This window comes from Ovis canadensis, chromosome 2, assembly GCF_042477335.2.
Source record: "Ovis canadensis isolate MfBH-ARS-UI-01 breed Bighorn chromosome 2, ARS-UI_OviCan_v2, whole genome shotgun sequence".
NCBI classification, from domain to species: Eukaryota; Metazoa; Chordata; class Mammalia; order Artiodactyla; family Bovidae; genus Ovis; species Ovis canadensis.
Genome location: NC_091246.1, coordinates 38,919,128 through 38,933,371, shown reverse-complemented (window position 1 = coordinate 38,933,371; position 14,244 = coordinate 38,919,128). Strand labels below are relative to the sequence as shown.

Below are 14,244 nucleotides of genomic sequence, written 5' to 3'. Positions count from 1 at the left end.
TTAAAAGATGCTTACTCCTTGGAAGGAAAGTTATGACCAACCTAGATAGCATATTCAAAAGCAGAGACATTACTTTGTCAGCAAAGGTCCATCTAGTCAAGGCTGTGGTTTTTCCAGTGGTCATGTATGGATGTGAGAGTTGGACTGTGAAGAAAGCTGAGCACTGAAGAATTGATGTTTTTTAACTGTGGTGTTGGAGAAGCCTCTTGAGGGTCCCTTGGACTGAAAGGAGATCCAACCAGTCCATCCTAATGGAGATAAGTCCTGGGTTTTCATTGGAAGGACTGATGCTAAAGCTGAAACTCCAATACTTTGACCATCTCATGAGAAGAGTTGACTCATTGTTAAAGACCCTGATGCTGGGAGGGATTGGGGGCAGGAGGAGAAGGGGACAACAGAGGATAAGACGGCTGGATGGCATCACTGACGCAATGGACATGAGTTGGGTAAACTCTGGGCATTGGCAATGGACAGGGAGGCATGGTGTGCTGTGATTCATGGGGTTGCAAAGAGTAGGACACAACTGAGTGTCTGAAACGAACTGAACTGAACTAATCAGTCTTGGCAACATTTTCATTTGGGGCTGGATACCTTTTTTTTGTAGGGCTGTCCTGTACATTGTACCATGTTAAGCAGCATCCCTGGCCTCTATCCAGAAGATGCCAATAGCATCTCTTACCCTAGCTGAGACATTGTGACAATTAAAAATGTCTCCACACATTGCCAAATGTTTCCTGGGAGTCAAAATCACCTCTGGTTGAGAACAACTGCTGTAACTTCACTGTTGTTTAGCTGCTATGTCACATCTGACTATTTTGGGACCCCATGGACTGTAGCCTGCCAGGTTCCTCTGTCCATGGGATTTCCCAGTCAAGAATACTAGAATGGGTTGACATTTCCTTCTCCAATAACTTCTTTAGGAGTAATTTGTTACTCTGAGGTTCTGTCCGCTCCTAGAGTTTCCTTTGGGAAAAAGTCCATTTCTGAGATTGTCGTTCAGTTATGATGACAGTGAAATCATTTTACAAAGTGAATGACTGCAGATGGCAGGTAACCTTTAAAACATTTCTCATCACATTGGCTCAAACCACAGAGCCAATTTGTAAACAGCAGGCTTCTCACTGGCAACTAAATGCCCCGACGATAAGCTAAATGCGGAGAGCATAAAAAAAAAAAAGAAACAAAGTTAGCGTGCAATGTTCTCTTCTCAAACCCTTTTTGGGCAAAGAGGACGGCTCTGCCAGCATTCCAGAATAATGACAGCTGATGTGCCCTTTGTCAACTTTCCCTCCTGCTCGTTTGAAAATGCAGACTGAACTCTTTCCAGAACTTCTTCTGATACCATTTACTGAGCCTGGAATCAGATCCATTAGAACAGAGAGCAATTAGTACTCCAGACACCCCACCGGCCACTCCTGGTGGGAAGGTGAGGGTTCAGCATCCAGGACTCGGGGTCCCCTGACCACTTTCATGGGCTCAGTGCCACTTTTAACCATTTTATATCTTGGGTGTCTGAGAAGGATTTCATTGGAACCAGGAATTGTGAAGCTGAGGAGCTAGAAAGCTACTGGTTCCATGCAAGCCCCATTTTCTACAGATGAGGAGATGGAACCCAGGGCTTTTAAACTCATGGCAGAGCGCTTTCCTCTATTCCAGGAGGGCAGCCAGACAACTCCAGTGAGAGGTCACTTCCTCCCTGCCATGCCTTGGCTTCTACTTCTCTACATGAACCCAGTGGCTTCTAGCTTACAGGCTTGTTCTAGAAATTCAACTAGAGTCAGGAAGTAGCCACACGCACCTCTAACATGGATTGAATCCTTGTGTCCTTTCCCTCCCCTCAACTTCATCTGTTGAAGCCCTAACCCTCACTGTGATGGCATTTGGAGGTGGGGCCTCCACTTTGGGAGTAACTAGGTTTGGATGAGGTCATGAGGGTGGAGCTCCTGTGATGGGATCCGGGTTCTTAAAAGGAATTGAAGGGACCAGAGCCAGCTTGCCCTCTGTCCTGCGAGACAGAGCAAGAACCTGGCTGTCAGTGAACCAGGATGAGGGCCCTCAGGAGAACCTGACTATGGTGCACCCTGATCTCGAATTTCCCAGTCTTCAAAACTGTAAGATGTAAATATCTGTTGTTTAAGACACCTGGTCTATGGTGTTCTATTTCAACATCTTGAACTGCCTATGGCAAGCACTCTTCATATCCCTTACATAAACTCCATTTCTTGCTTCCTAGGTGGCGCTAGTGTTACAGAATCCACCTGACAATGTAGGAGACATAGGTTTGATCCCTGGGTTGGGAAGATCTCCTGGAGAAGGACATGGCAACCCACTTTACTATTCTTGCCTGGAGAATTCCATGGACAGAGGAACCTGGTGGGCTACAGTCCATGGGATTGCAAAGAATTGGACACGACTGAGTTGACAGCACACACACACAGACAAGAGCCCTTCACATGATTTCATCTCCTCCTCTTGTGATAAAGTGAAAGCTCAGCCTGCTGACCTACACAGACTCCGCCCCTGCCTGACCCCATGGGTATCTCCCTCTGACTGCTCTGCCTTGAACCACAAACTTACATGAAACCAAAGGAAATGATCACAGGTCCATTGATTTTCATTTCTGCTGCACAAGTCAATATCAACCTGAAAAGGTGCCAGGGCTGAGGCAGGGATGTGTGGCTCACAATGAACCCCCTTTCTAAATTCTTTATAAATCCAAGAGCCTGTGTGGCACAATTAAGATTCAATGCAGTCAAATAAATAAATATTTTAAAAAATCTAAAACAATACACAAATAGGTGAATTTTTGCATCACTACTGAAAACACTAAGAAAGGGTCATACACATAAGGCAGAACCTCTGAGAGATTTCTGGAAACTAGTTTGGTCGCCACCAGCCTGACTGAAGGATGGAGTCCTCAGTTTATCTCAAAAAACAGGTTGAAGGGAAGATGGCTCCCAGTTGCTGCTGGGTGACAACCCCAGAAGCTTGGAATAGTAGATCCTGGAGACCTAGGCAGGGTCAGGGTAGCTTTTCAAAGACAGATGTCAACTGCACTTGAGTGTTTAATTAGAGTACTGATGCTGAGGTCCACACAAGATGGGAAATCTCTCCGTTTTCCCATCAAGGCCAGCCAACAACTAAAGGGAGGCTCTTGGAACATTGATCCCAGGGAGCCGGTCATGCCACATGGAGGAGAGGCCATGGCACTCACTGTGTCAACCAAACAGGACAACGACTCTTGTCCTCTGCTGGGCAAAAGTGAACACTGGCCCTTCTGTCTCCTCTGCTCCCTATGGATAAACAGAGCAAGAGTCTGGCAAATGTGAACTACAACAAAGACAATTCTTTTCCTTTGCCCCTCATGTGCGTGTGGAGTGGCTTCAGTCATGTCCGACTCTTTGTGACCCCATGGACTGTAGCCCACCAGGCTCCTCAGTCCATAGGATTCTCCAGGCAAGAATACTGGAGTGGGCTGCCATTTCCTTCAGGGGATCTTCCCGACCCAGGGATTGAACTTTATTTCTTATGTCTCCTGTATTGGCAGGCAGGTTCTTTACCACTAGCACCACCTGAAAGTCCCTTAATCTGAGTCTGAAAGGTTTGGACTGGGACCCAACCAATTCCAAACAGAGCCTCACCCTCGTGAGGCTGAACAAAAAGAGAATTACTGTTTATGTGAAAAGATTCAGCTGTTCAGTAGATGAGATTGATCTGAGGAATCAGAGATTTTCAGGCATAAAACTTCACTTTCAAAACAGTGACAGGGAACAAAATGAAAAGACAACTCTCAGAATGGGAGAAAATATTTGCAAATGAAGCAACCAACATGGGATTAATTGCCAAAATATACAAAGAGCTTGTGCAGCTCAATATCACAAAAACAAACAAATCAATCAAGAAATGGGCAGAAGAACCAAAATAGATATCTCTTCAAAGAAAACAAATGGTTAAAAAGCACAGGAAATGATGCTCAACATCACTAATTATTAGAGAAAAGCAAATCAAAACCACAATAAGGTATCACTTCACATTGGTCAGAATCGTCACCATCAAAGAAATCTACAAATAATAAATGCTAGAGAGGGTGTGGAGGAAAGAGAATCTTCCTACATTGCTGGTGGGCATGTAAAATAGTATAGTCACTATGAAGAACAGAACGGAGGTTCCTTAAAAGCCTGAAAATAGAGTTATCATATGATCTAGCAATCCCACTACTGGGCATATACCCTGAGAAAACCATAACTCAAAAAGATAAATGCACCTCAAAGTTCACTGCAGCACTATTTACAATATCCAGTTAGTAGTTGCTTAGTCATGTCTGACTCGTTGAGATCCCATGGACTGGAGCTATTTTTGTTTTGTATATAAGTTCATTGGTACCCTTTTTTTAGATTCCACATATAAGGAATATCACATGATATTTTCTTTCTCTGTCTTAGTATAGCAATCTCTAGGTCTATCCACATTGCTGCAAATGGCATCATTTTGGTCTTTTAACGGCTGTGTAATATTCCATTGTATATATGTACCACATCTTCTTTATCCATTCCTTTGTTGATGGACATTTAGGTTGCTTCCATGCTGACTGAGCAACTAACACTTTCTTTCTGGGCTTCCCTGGTGGTGCAGATGGTAAAGAATCTGCCTGCAGTGCAGGAGACCCAGATTCGATCCCTGGGTTGAGAAGATCCCCTGGAGAAGGGAATGGCAACCCACTTCACTATTCTTGCCTGGGAAATCCCAAGAATCTGGGTTTCCTGCACTGCAGGCAGATTCTTTACCATCTGCACCACCAGGGAAGCCCAGAAAGAAAGTGTTAGTTGCTCAGTCAGCATGGAAGCAACCTAAATGTCCATCAACAGAGGAATGGATAAAGAAGATGTGGTACATATATACAATGGAATATTACACAGCTGTTAAAAGACCAAAATAATGCCATTTACAGCAATGTGGGTAGACCTAGAGAGTGCTATACTAAGTCAGACAAAGACAAATATCATGTGATATCACTTATATGTAGAATCAAAGAAAGGGTACCAATGAACTTATCTACAAAACAAAAATAGAGTTACAGGTGTAGAAAATAACATATGATTACTAGGGAGTAAGTGGGAGAGGGATAAACTGGGAGATTGGGATTAACACATACCCACTACTATATTTAAAATGGAAAACTAATAAGGACTTACTATATAGCACAGAGAACTCTACTCATTACTCTGTAGTGACCTATATGAGAAAAGAATTTTAAAAAGAGTGGATACATGTACAACTGTTTCACTTTGCTGTACAGCAGAAAGTAGTACAACACTGTAAATCAACTATATTCCAATAAAAATTAAGGAAAAAGCAGTGATAGGGAAGGAAATCTCTGTGCTGCGCTGAAATAAGATTTAAGGAGCTATTGGGTTTACAAATGTAGGCAATAATGAAGACGGAACAATGTGCCAATAAAATGGATTGAATTTGAGGGAAGGAGGTAGAGGTAGCTTGTTACTAAGGCTAACTAGATATAATAGAGCACAGACTTGAGAAACTTGGAAGTCAGAGGAAAATAGCGAAAAGATGCCTAAGATGAGCAAATAAGCAAAAGAAAAGGGGGCAGACAGAGGAGATCCAAAACAGAGCTAATATTCACTCTAAGAGAAAGAATAAAGCAGACGAAGTAATCACCAAAAGATTCTATCTTTAGCTTCAGAACCAAAAAAAAAAAAAAAAAGAGCATGGGGTTTCAGGCAACAACAATGAGAAAGTTACCACCGTACCAGAAATGTCCAGAAGACATTTATAAATTTGATTAGGGAAAAAAAATCTATAAATACCTTGGTTAGAAAATAAACACATAAATAAAAAGAACACTTGAGAAAAAAAAAACCAAATAATCAAGTTGGCCTCAAATTACTTATAAAGCACTGAATACCAAGAGACAAAAGAATAAACAATAGTATTTTGAAATAAAAAAATACATAATTCAAGTTCTGTACCCAGAGAGGTTGTCTTTTATGTGTTTAGGTTCAGACATATATGGGCTTAAAAAATGTGTTTGGCTTACAACCTTATTATTCAGTCGCTAAGTTATGTCTGACTCTTTTGCGACCCCATGGACTGTAGCCCACCAGGCTTCTTTGTCCCTGGGATTTTCCAGGCAAGAATACTGGAGTGGGTTACCATTTCCTTCTCCAACATCTTTATTGATCAAAATTTATTTGGCATTATACTCTTCTTTAATATAACATCAAGTATTTTAAACCCTGTGGGCCAAGCAGTCTCTTCAGCAGCTACTTAACTCTGCCACTATAGCATGGAAGCAACCATGGATGATTTGTAAACAAATGTACATGGCTGTGTTGCAATAAAGCTTTATTTACAAAAATAGGCTATAGTTTGCTGGTCCCTGTTCCGCATGGTAGATAAAGCAAAATCCAGAGCTCTGAGTGAGTAAATCATAGTGTATAGTAGGAGGACTATTTGTATTACTAAATTATAGAAAGATACAAAAGACCGGATAGGAAATGCAAACATTTAGTAGCAATAAACTACATTTAAAACACAAAATTGTATGCAGGTTTCTGGAAGAAGGGAAAATAGGGGTGATAAGCTTCCTCCCTTATATGGGCACATGTGGGTGATGGAAATGGCTGTTTAAGAAATGAAGGCTTAAAAAATGTTTTTCAAAAGCTCAGATGATCTGGTAGTAGAATTAAAAATTCCAAAATACTGCAGAATTTAAAAAGCAAGTAAAATGGCCCTAGTTTTCAAGAGGAAGAAAACCAAGAGAAGGAAGCATAAAGCCAGAAAGACAAACCAGAAGACAAAATCAATCCAAATGTATCTGTTATAATCAATGGAAATTAGTTAAATTTTTACTAAGAGAATAACATCCAGATTAGACATGCAGACTCTGAAAAATCCATTTGATGCAAGATACACAATCTGATATATAAAAATATGGGCAAAGGTATGTTGACAATGCAAACAAAAATATGTTTGAGACTTCAATATTAATTTTTAAAAATGTACATATCAAGGAAAAATAAACAGGACAAAAGCCTCTCTTTAAATAAAGGTATTATTGAATTAATCTTTCTAGTATTAGGCATCTATATCAACATATTTAAAGCAAAACTTGTTAAAAATATAAGAAAGAATTGGAAGAATTATTTACAGTAGCAATAGGAAGGTTTATCACACCTCTCTTGACTGACAAAATAGAGATAAAGATAATAAATAACGGATAAAGAGCTCAAGAACACCACTGCTAACATTAAAATATATCTTAGCAACATTCAATCTATTAATGTGCTAATTATTGATCATATATCAAGTAATCAAAAAAGCTAATACATTTCATAAGCTAGAAATTATTGGGTTTACATTCTTTGACCACAATGCAGTAAATCTGAAATTGGTTTTTAAAAGTAGGGGATAAGAAAACTACTATATGACCCAACAATCCCACTACATTAGGGTACATGTATCATTATCAATTATAATTGACTGATAATGAAACATGTACCCTAATGTTCACTGCAGAACTATTTACAATAGCTAGGACATGGAAGCAACCTGGATGTCCACTGAGAGATGAATGGATAAAGAAATTGTGGTACATATACACAGTGGAATATTACTCAGCCATAAAAACGAACACATTTGAGTCAGTTCTAATGAGGGAGATGAAACTAAAGCCTATTATACACAGTGAATATATCAGAAAGAGAAAAACAAATGCATACTAACACATAGACATGGAATCTAGAAAAATGGAACTGATGAACCTATTTGCAGAGCAGCATCTGTTCTCTATGCAGAGATGGAGAACAGATCTGTGGACACAGTGGGGGCAGGAGAGGGTGGGACGAATTGAGAGAGTAGCACTGAGATATATACATTCTCATATGCAAAACAGATAACCAGTGGGAATTTGCTGTATGACACAAGGAGCTCAAACCTGGTGCTCTGTGATGACCTAGAGGGGTGGGATGGGGTGGGAGGTGGGAAGGAGGTACAAGAGGGAGGGGACGTATGTATACTTATGGCTGATTCATGTTGATGTATGGCAGAAACCAACATAATATTGTAAATTATTCTCCAATTAAAAATAAATAAACTTTAAAAGAAGAAAAAATAATATCCTCCTTAGGTCTATTGTTCAAACAGTCTACAGATTTATATATTTTTATCTTCTAAATAGTTTCTACTCTTTTGAAACATATAACTCTAGATAATGTTTGTTTTAATGTTTTTTAAAAAACAGTGACAATAAATAATATAACAGTTTTGATCATCACAATCACATAAGTGAAATTTTGCGATAAAAATGACACAACAACAACCAAAGAAGCAGGGGATAAAAGCACCAATTACTGTTCAAATTAACAAGCAACAACAACAAAAATATAAGAAATCCTCTTCCGTTCATATAGGACTAAGGAGCTACAAACAGGGAAAAAAAAAAAAACAACAACTGGATGAGAGCACTGGCTAGCAAAACATAAGGCAAGAAACTCAAGTTGCAGGGAAGAACATGAACAACTTTGGTCATTTTTAATCTTAGACAAGAAAAATTAAAATACGTGAACCAAACATTCTGCTCGTTAACATAAAAGAACAAAATATAACCAGAAAAACAAAGGAAATGTCTAGAGCTTAAATTAGTGCCCTGGAAAACAGAGAAAAATGATTAATAAATTCAGGATGTGGGTTCTCTGAAAAGAACTAGTGAAATGAACAATTTTTCAAGACACCTCAGTGAAGACAAAAAGTGAGAAAACATAAGTAGATGGCGTACAAAATGAGAAAGATTGAAAAGAAATGAAAAAATAACAGAATTTCATGTAGAATTCTGTGCTAAAATGTAGGACCTCAATAAGAAGGAAAATAGAAAAGAAAACAAAGATTATCAAATCTGACAATCAGAATAGACCACTATCCATGGAAGAAATAGAAAACAGTCTCCAAGAGCTGCTTCCATAAAAGGTGCTATAGCCAGATGTTTTATGGGCAAGTTCTTTCAGACCTTCAAGGAACACATAATTCTTATGCTATTTAAATTGTTACAGATAGTAGGAAAAAAAAGAAAAGTGTCGCAATTCATTTTATAAAGCTAACATAATCTTGAAACCAAAAAGGCAACAAAAACACCACTGTAAAAGAAAAAATATATTCATTTCACATAGAAATATAGATGGAAACCAGAAATAAAATATTTAGTAGAATGTAGCAACATAAAAAAAGAATAATACCACTGATCAGCTAGAATTTAACCCAAGAATACATGATTGGTTATTATTAGGAAATAAAATTTATCAACTCAATGTCAATGAAAAATAGTATATTGATGCATATAAAAAAGGCAACATTTGATAAAATTAAAAATTCATTTGATAAAATTGTTCTATAAACTGTAGAAAGATAATTCCTTGATACGATGGATACTGATCTAACAACCAACAGTGTCATATCTAATGATGAAATACCAAAGCAGCATTCCCCAACTTCTTTGTAACAATCATTTTCAAGAACATGTTAGTAAGTATGATTAAAAGGAAAGTGTAAACAATAGTAAAAAAATAATTTGGGAAGTGAATGGAGAAATGTTATGTTTTTTATTGAAGTACAGTTGACTTACATAGTCATATTTCTTAACAGGAGGTCTCAGTGTGATAAAGATGGTGCCTTTCAAATTGATCTATATATCCAAAAATTCAGAGAAGGCAATGGCACCCCACTTCAGTACTCTTACCTGGAAAGTCCCATGGACAGAGGAGCCTGGTAGGCTGCAGTCCATGGGGTCGCGAAGAGTTGGACATGACTGAGCAACTTCCCTTTCACTTTTCACTTTCATGCATTGGAGAAGGAAATGGCAACCCACTCCAGTGTTCTTGCCTAGAGAATCCCAGGGACTGGGGAGCCTGGTGGGCTGCCATCTCTGGGGTTGCACAAAGTTGGACATGACTGAAGTGATTTAGCAGCATCCAAAAATTATGAACAACATGTGACAGGATTTGTGTATGTATGTGTGAGAGCATGTGTGTGTACAGTGGTATTGGTGGAGTAGGAGATGTAACTTGACAAAATGAGCTCAGACTTTTCCTGGAAGAATGAACGTCCAAAGAGACAAAATAATGTTGAAAAATAATATTCATCTAGGTGCCTTCACCCCTAAAATATGAAAGTGTATTATGAAACCACAGAAACAAAAATAATGTAGCACTAATAGCAGAGAGACAGATAAATGCAACAGAAGTGGGAGTTCCAAAATAGATTCAAGATCCTTCCTAATGTAACAAAGGTAGTTTCCCAAAGAAGATGGGAAAGGATAGATTACTCAAAAAGTCTTTCATGAGTATCTAGCTAGGGACTTCCTTGGTGGTCCAGTGGTTAAGATTTCGCCTTTGAATGCAGGGGGTGTGGGTTCAATCTGGCCAGGGAGCAATGATCCTACATACCTCAGGGCCAAGAAACCAAAACATAGACAGAAGCAATATTGTAACAAATTCAATAAAGACTTTAAAAATGGTCCATGTAAAAATCTTTAAAAAAAAGAGTATCTGTCTAGCCATTTCAACATAAATACAGTTAGACATCACCTATCAAAATACAAAACTAAATTCCAGGCAGATGATAAATGATGCTCTAAAAGAACTAGGAGAAAATAGAGGTTATCTGAGTTACATGGGGGAAGATCTCTCCAAGGGTCCCTTAGAAGGCACAATCCATGAAGACACATTAAAATATGAGACTACATAAAAATTTTAAAAGTCTATATATTTGTAAAGGGACAAAAAGGGTAAAATGCAAAAAAAAAATCAATGAGAAGAATAGTTGCTAAATATGTATAAAGATTACAAAATTGTTAAATATCCCTCATCTTTATTCCCTTTTTAGGAAACCTATACCTCTCTGCCTGCATGGAGGAGGAGGAGTATGTGGTTCAAAGGAGGGTCCCTTTTAGCCAGAAAAAGGAAGGGAAAGCTTTCTGAATCTGCTCTCCACAGGTGGACAGTGGGGGGAAGTGGGGAAGGAGGAAGTGAAAAGAGAAAGCCTGGTGTTCCCGAACTGCCCTCTTGACAAACACTGCAGAGGTAGAAATGAAGGTCCTTTTCCCACTCTCCATCCTGGCAACTGGGAGATGACACAAGAGGACTATTACATCTGCTAAAGTGACAGCCCGTGTGGCTGGGTGCAGAAGAGTAGGTGTGGATTGGCACGAATGTTTGGTGTGGTGTGGAGTGGTGTGGTGTGGCGTGGTGAGGTAGGGTGAGGTGTGGTGTGAGTGGTGTGGACTTGGAGGAACCCATAGGGCTCTCCATGCCTTCAGACAATGATGAAACATCATCGAGAATTTAGCTCAAGAGCCTGTGAACAGTGATCTTGTGGGCTGTTACAGACAAAGTGACTCCTTGGCCAATGGCAATAGAACAAGCATTACCCCAGCCAGGAACCAAATGGAGGCAAAACAGATAAACCTATTGTGACTTAAGAGGGCTGCGTCATCAAGTGGGGCAACTGTCCATGGGTGAGTACCCTCAGACTCATCGGGGACAGCTGTGTGATGGCTAGGGACTGGCACCTGGGGCCAGCCACTAGACTAAAACATCCCCAGAGCCAGAAACTAAAAATCACCATGAGAGATCAACCTGCTGCTGCTGCTGCTGCTAAGTCGCTTCAGTCACGTGTGACTCTGTGTGACCCCATAAATGGCAGCCCACCAGGCTTCCCTGTCCCTGGGATTCTCCAGGCAAGAATGCTGGAGTGGGTTGCCATTGCCTTCTCTGGAGAGATCAACCTAGGACCTGATAATTTCCTATCACTCACTACCCCAATAACCATAACATGTGCCTCTGATTAACAATTTAGCAGGCAAACTTGCAATGCTGAGTTATCCAAGAGATGCAGAGTATATAAAGATTCTGCTTAAATGATTGGATTTGACTGAACTTACTGGGTTTAACTAAAAGTGTGTGTGTGTGTGTGTGTGTGTGTGTGTGTGTGTGTGTGTGTGTGTGTGTGTGTCCCCTGGGAGTTCATGAAAAAGATCACATCAGTTTTTGAAAAATAAAGAAGCTATATTTTCTCAGCATGTCTGAATACAGCATGAGAAAACTGGCAACCCAGGATATACAGTAATAAGTGATTAATATGGCCAATGTATACAATAAACTTACAAATGGAAAAGAAGTAAAACTCAGTGGCTTAACAAAAAAGTGGCCAAAGAGCACAGATGAGTGATTTCACAATACAAAATTGAAATAGAAATGACTGATACTGGGGGAGTGGATTTCAAATATAAAAATATGGGGGGGATTTCAATTAGTAAAGGAAAATGCAGTTTCAAGATGAAAAGTCACTATACACATGTCCAGATGGAAAACCAAGTTAAAGGACTAAAAGACAGTGAACCTGTCCAATGAGGAAAATGCCTTAGGAAAAATCCTCCCACCTGAACCTGAAACCACGAAATAAGAAAACACAGCAATACCTGGGTCACTAAGTGGTGTCTCTTTCAGAGTACTAACTTGCCTGTATGCAGCTGGTTTAAAAGAGTCAGTTATTGTTCAAAGCTTTGTTAGAACTCATCGTAGACGTCTTCTGAGCCTGAGGTACATTCTTTGGAATATGATGGTAAATCTCCAACGACAGATTCGTCTTGTGGAAAGAGCCACAATTAATTTAAAGCCAAGTCTGGTTAGACTATTTGTGATCAGGGAAAGCTTTTCTCATAAATCTGCTCTGGAGGCAATGACAACAAGAGGCATTTGAGAACTCTGTGGCAGCTCGTGGAAATAAATATTTTCAGCCTCGAGTGATAAGGATCCTATTTGGCAAGGTATCTCTCACCTGTCCTGGGTCAATGTCTCCCAACTGGTCTAGCCAGTCTTCTTTTTGTTAAGCCTCTGATAATTTAAAATATAAACTTGATCATGTCGTTCTTATTCCTGGTCATCTTCAAATAAAAACACAAACTCATAAAAATGACCCTAAAGGCTTATTCAGGTAGCTCCCTTTTTCTCCAGCTTCAGTCCAGTCTTATCAGAGTCTTTATCCATCTCATTCCCTCTAGTCTCCTTTTAACCAATGAACAGCTCCTTGGTCTACAGATCTCAGCCCCAAAGATCAAGGTCAAGAAGGTCAAGCTCTCCTTCCCAGCAAGCCTATTCTACCCTCTTGCCCAGGGTCACTCTTATCCACAGGCCATGTTTCCAAGGTACCACTCCATCCTCTTCCTTGTACACAGTTCTGGCATTTTTATGTGGTTATCTGATTCATGTCTATCTCCTCATGGAGATTAGAAGCCTGCAGGAAGGCAAACACCCAGGTTGTTTTTACATGGTTACATTTCATAAAGCCTGATATATGGGACATTCTCGGTAAGTAACTGGAAGATGAATGAGAAATGCTGCCTGATACAGTTGTGAGGAAAATGTACTGGAAGATGGTTGCAATAATACCCTTATCCCTTTGCGAATCTGCTCTCTCACCAGGAGGTGAGTCTGTTTTCCTCCCCTTGAAGGTATACTGGCCTTGGTGACTTGGTTTTCCTGCAGAACGAGGCAGAAGTGACCCTGGGCCAGGTCTGGGTCTTGTGCTTCAGAAGCCTGGCAGTTTCTGCCCCGATTCTCTTGGAGAGAAGTGCCACACTGCAGGAGAGCTGGCTTCAACTACTGGGGGAAGAGCGGCCACCAAGTCTAACATCCCGACAGCCCAATAAACTAGACCTTGACTCATAACTGCCCTACAATTGCAAGCCATAGCAGGATTGTTGCCTTAAGTTACCAAGTTTTGAGATGATTTGTGGTGTAGCAAGGGGCGTCCCCCATGGGTCAGCTGGTAAAGAACCTGCTTGCCGATGTAGGAGATGCAAGAGATGTGGGTTCAATCCCTGGGTCAAGAAGATCCCCTGGAGAAGGAAATGATAATCCTTGGAGAAGAAAATAGCAACTCACTCCAGTATTCTTGCCTGGGAAATCCCATGGACAGAGAAGCCTGGGGGCCACAGTCTACGAGGTCACAAAGAGTTGGACACGACTTCACACACACACCTACCTATGTGATGCAGCTAGAGTAACTGAAAAACTGGTCTCTTATCTTAAAGTCAAAGTGGTTCTTAGATTCTCTCCACACCATAATCTCTCAGAAGTCAGCCTTTTCCATAAGAATCAGGGGCCTGTTCTTTTGTACCTGCAGCAAAGAAATGCAATTTCTAACTGGCCTGGGCATCCACAAGCATCATTCTGT

The 14,244-nt window shown here is 40.1% G+C and overlaps 1 protein-coding gene across 8 annotated transcripts in view; it reads right to left on the bottom strand.

Moving 5' to 3' along the window:
* ADRA1A (adrenoceptor alpha 1A) overlaps positions 1-14,244 on the bottom strand; it is a 116,037-nt gene that overhangs the window by 90,914 nt on the left and 10,879 nt on the right. Inside the window, exon 3 of one of the 8 annotated variants that reach the window (XM_069575954.1) lies at positions 14,053-14,187. The exons of the other annotated variants lie outside the window; for them this stretch is intronic. Coding sequence (XP_069432055.1) covers positions 14,147-14,187 — 41 coding nt within the window. The 3' untranslated portion in view covers positions 14,053-14,146. Of the gene's footprint in view, positions 1-14,052; positions 14,188-14,244 lie in introns of those variants that run through there. 8 annotated transcript variants of the gene reach the window in all.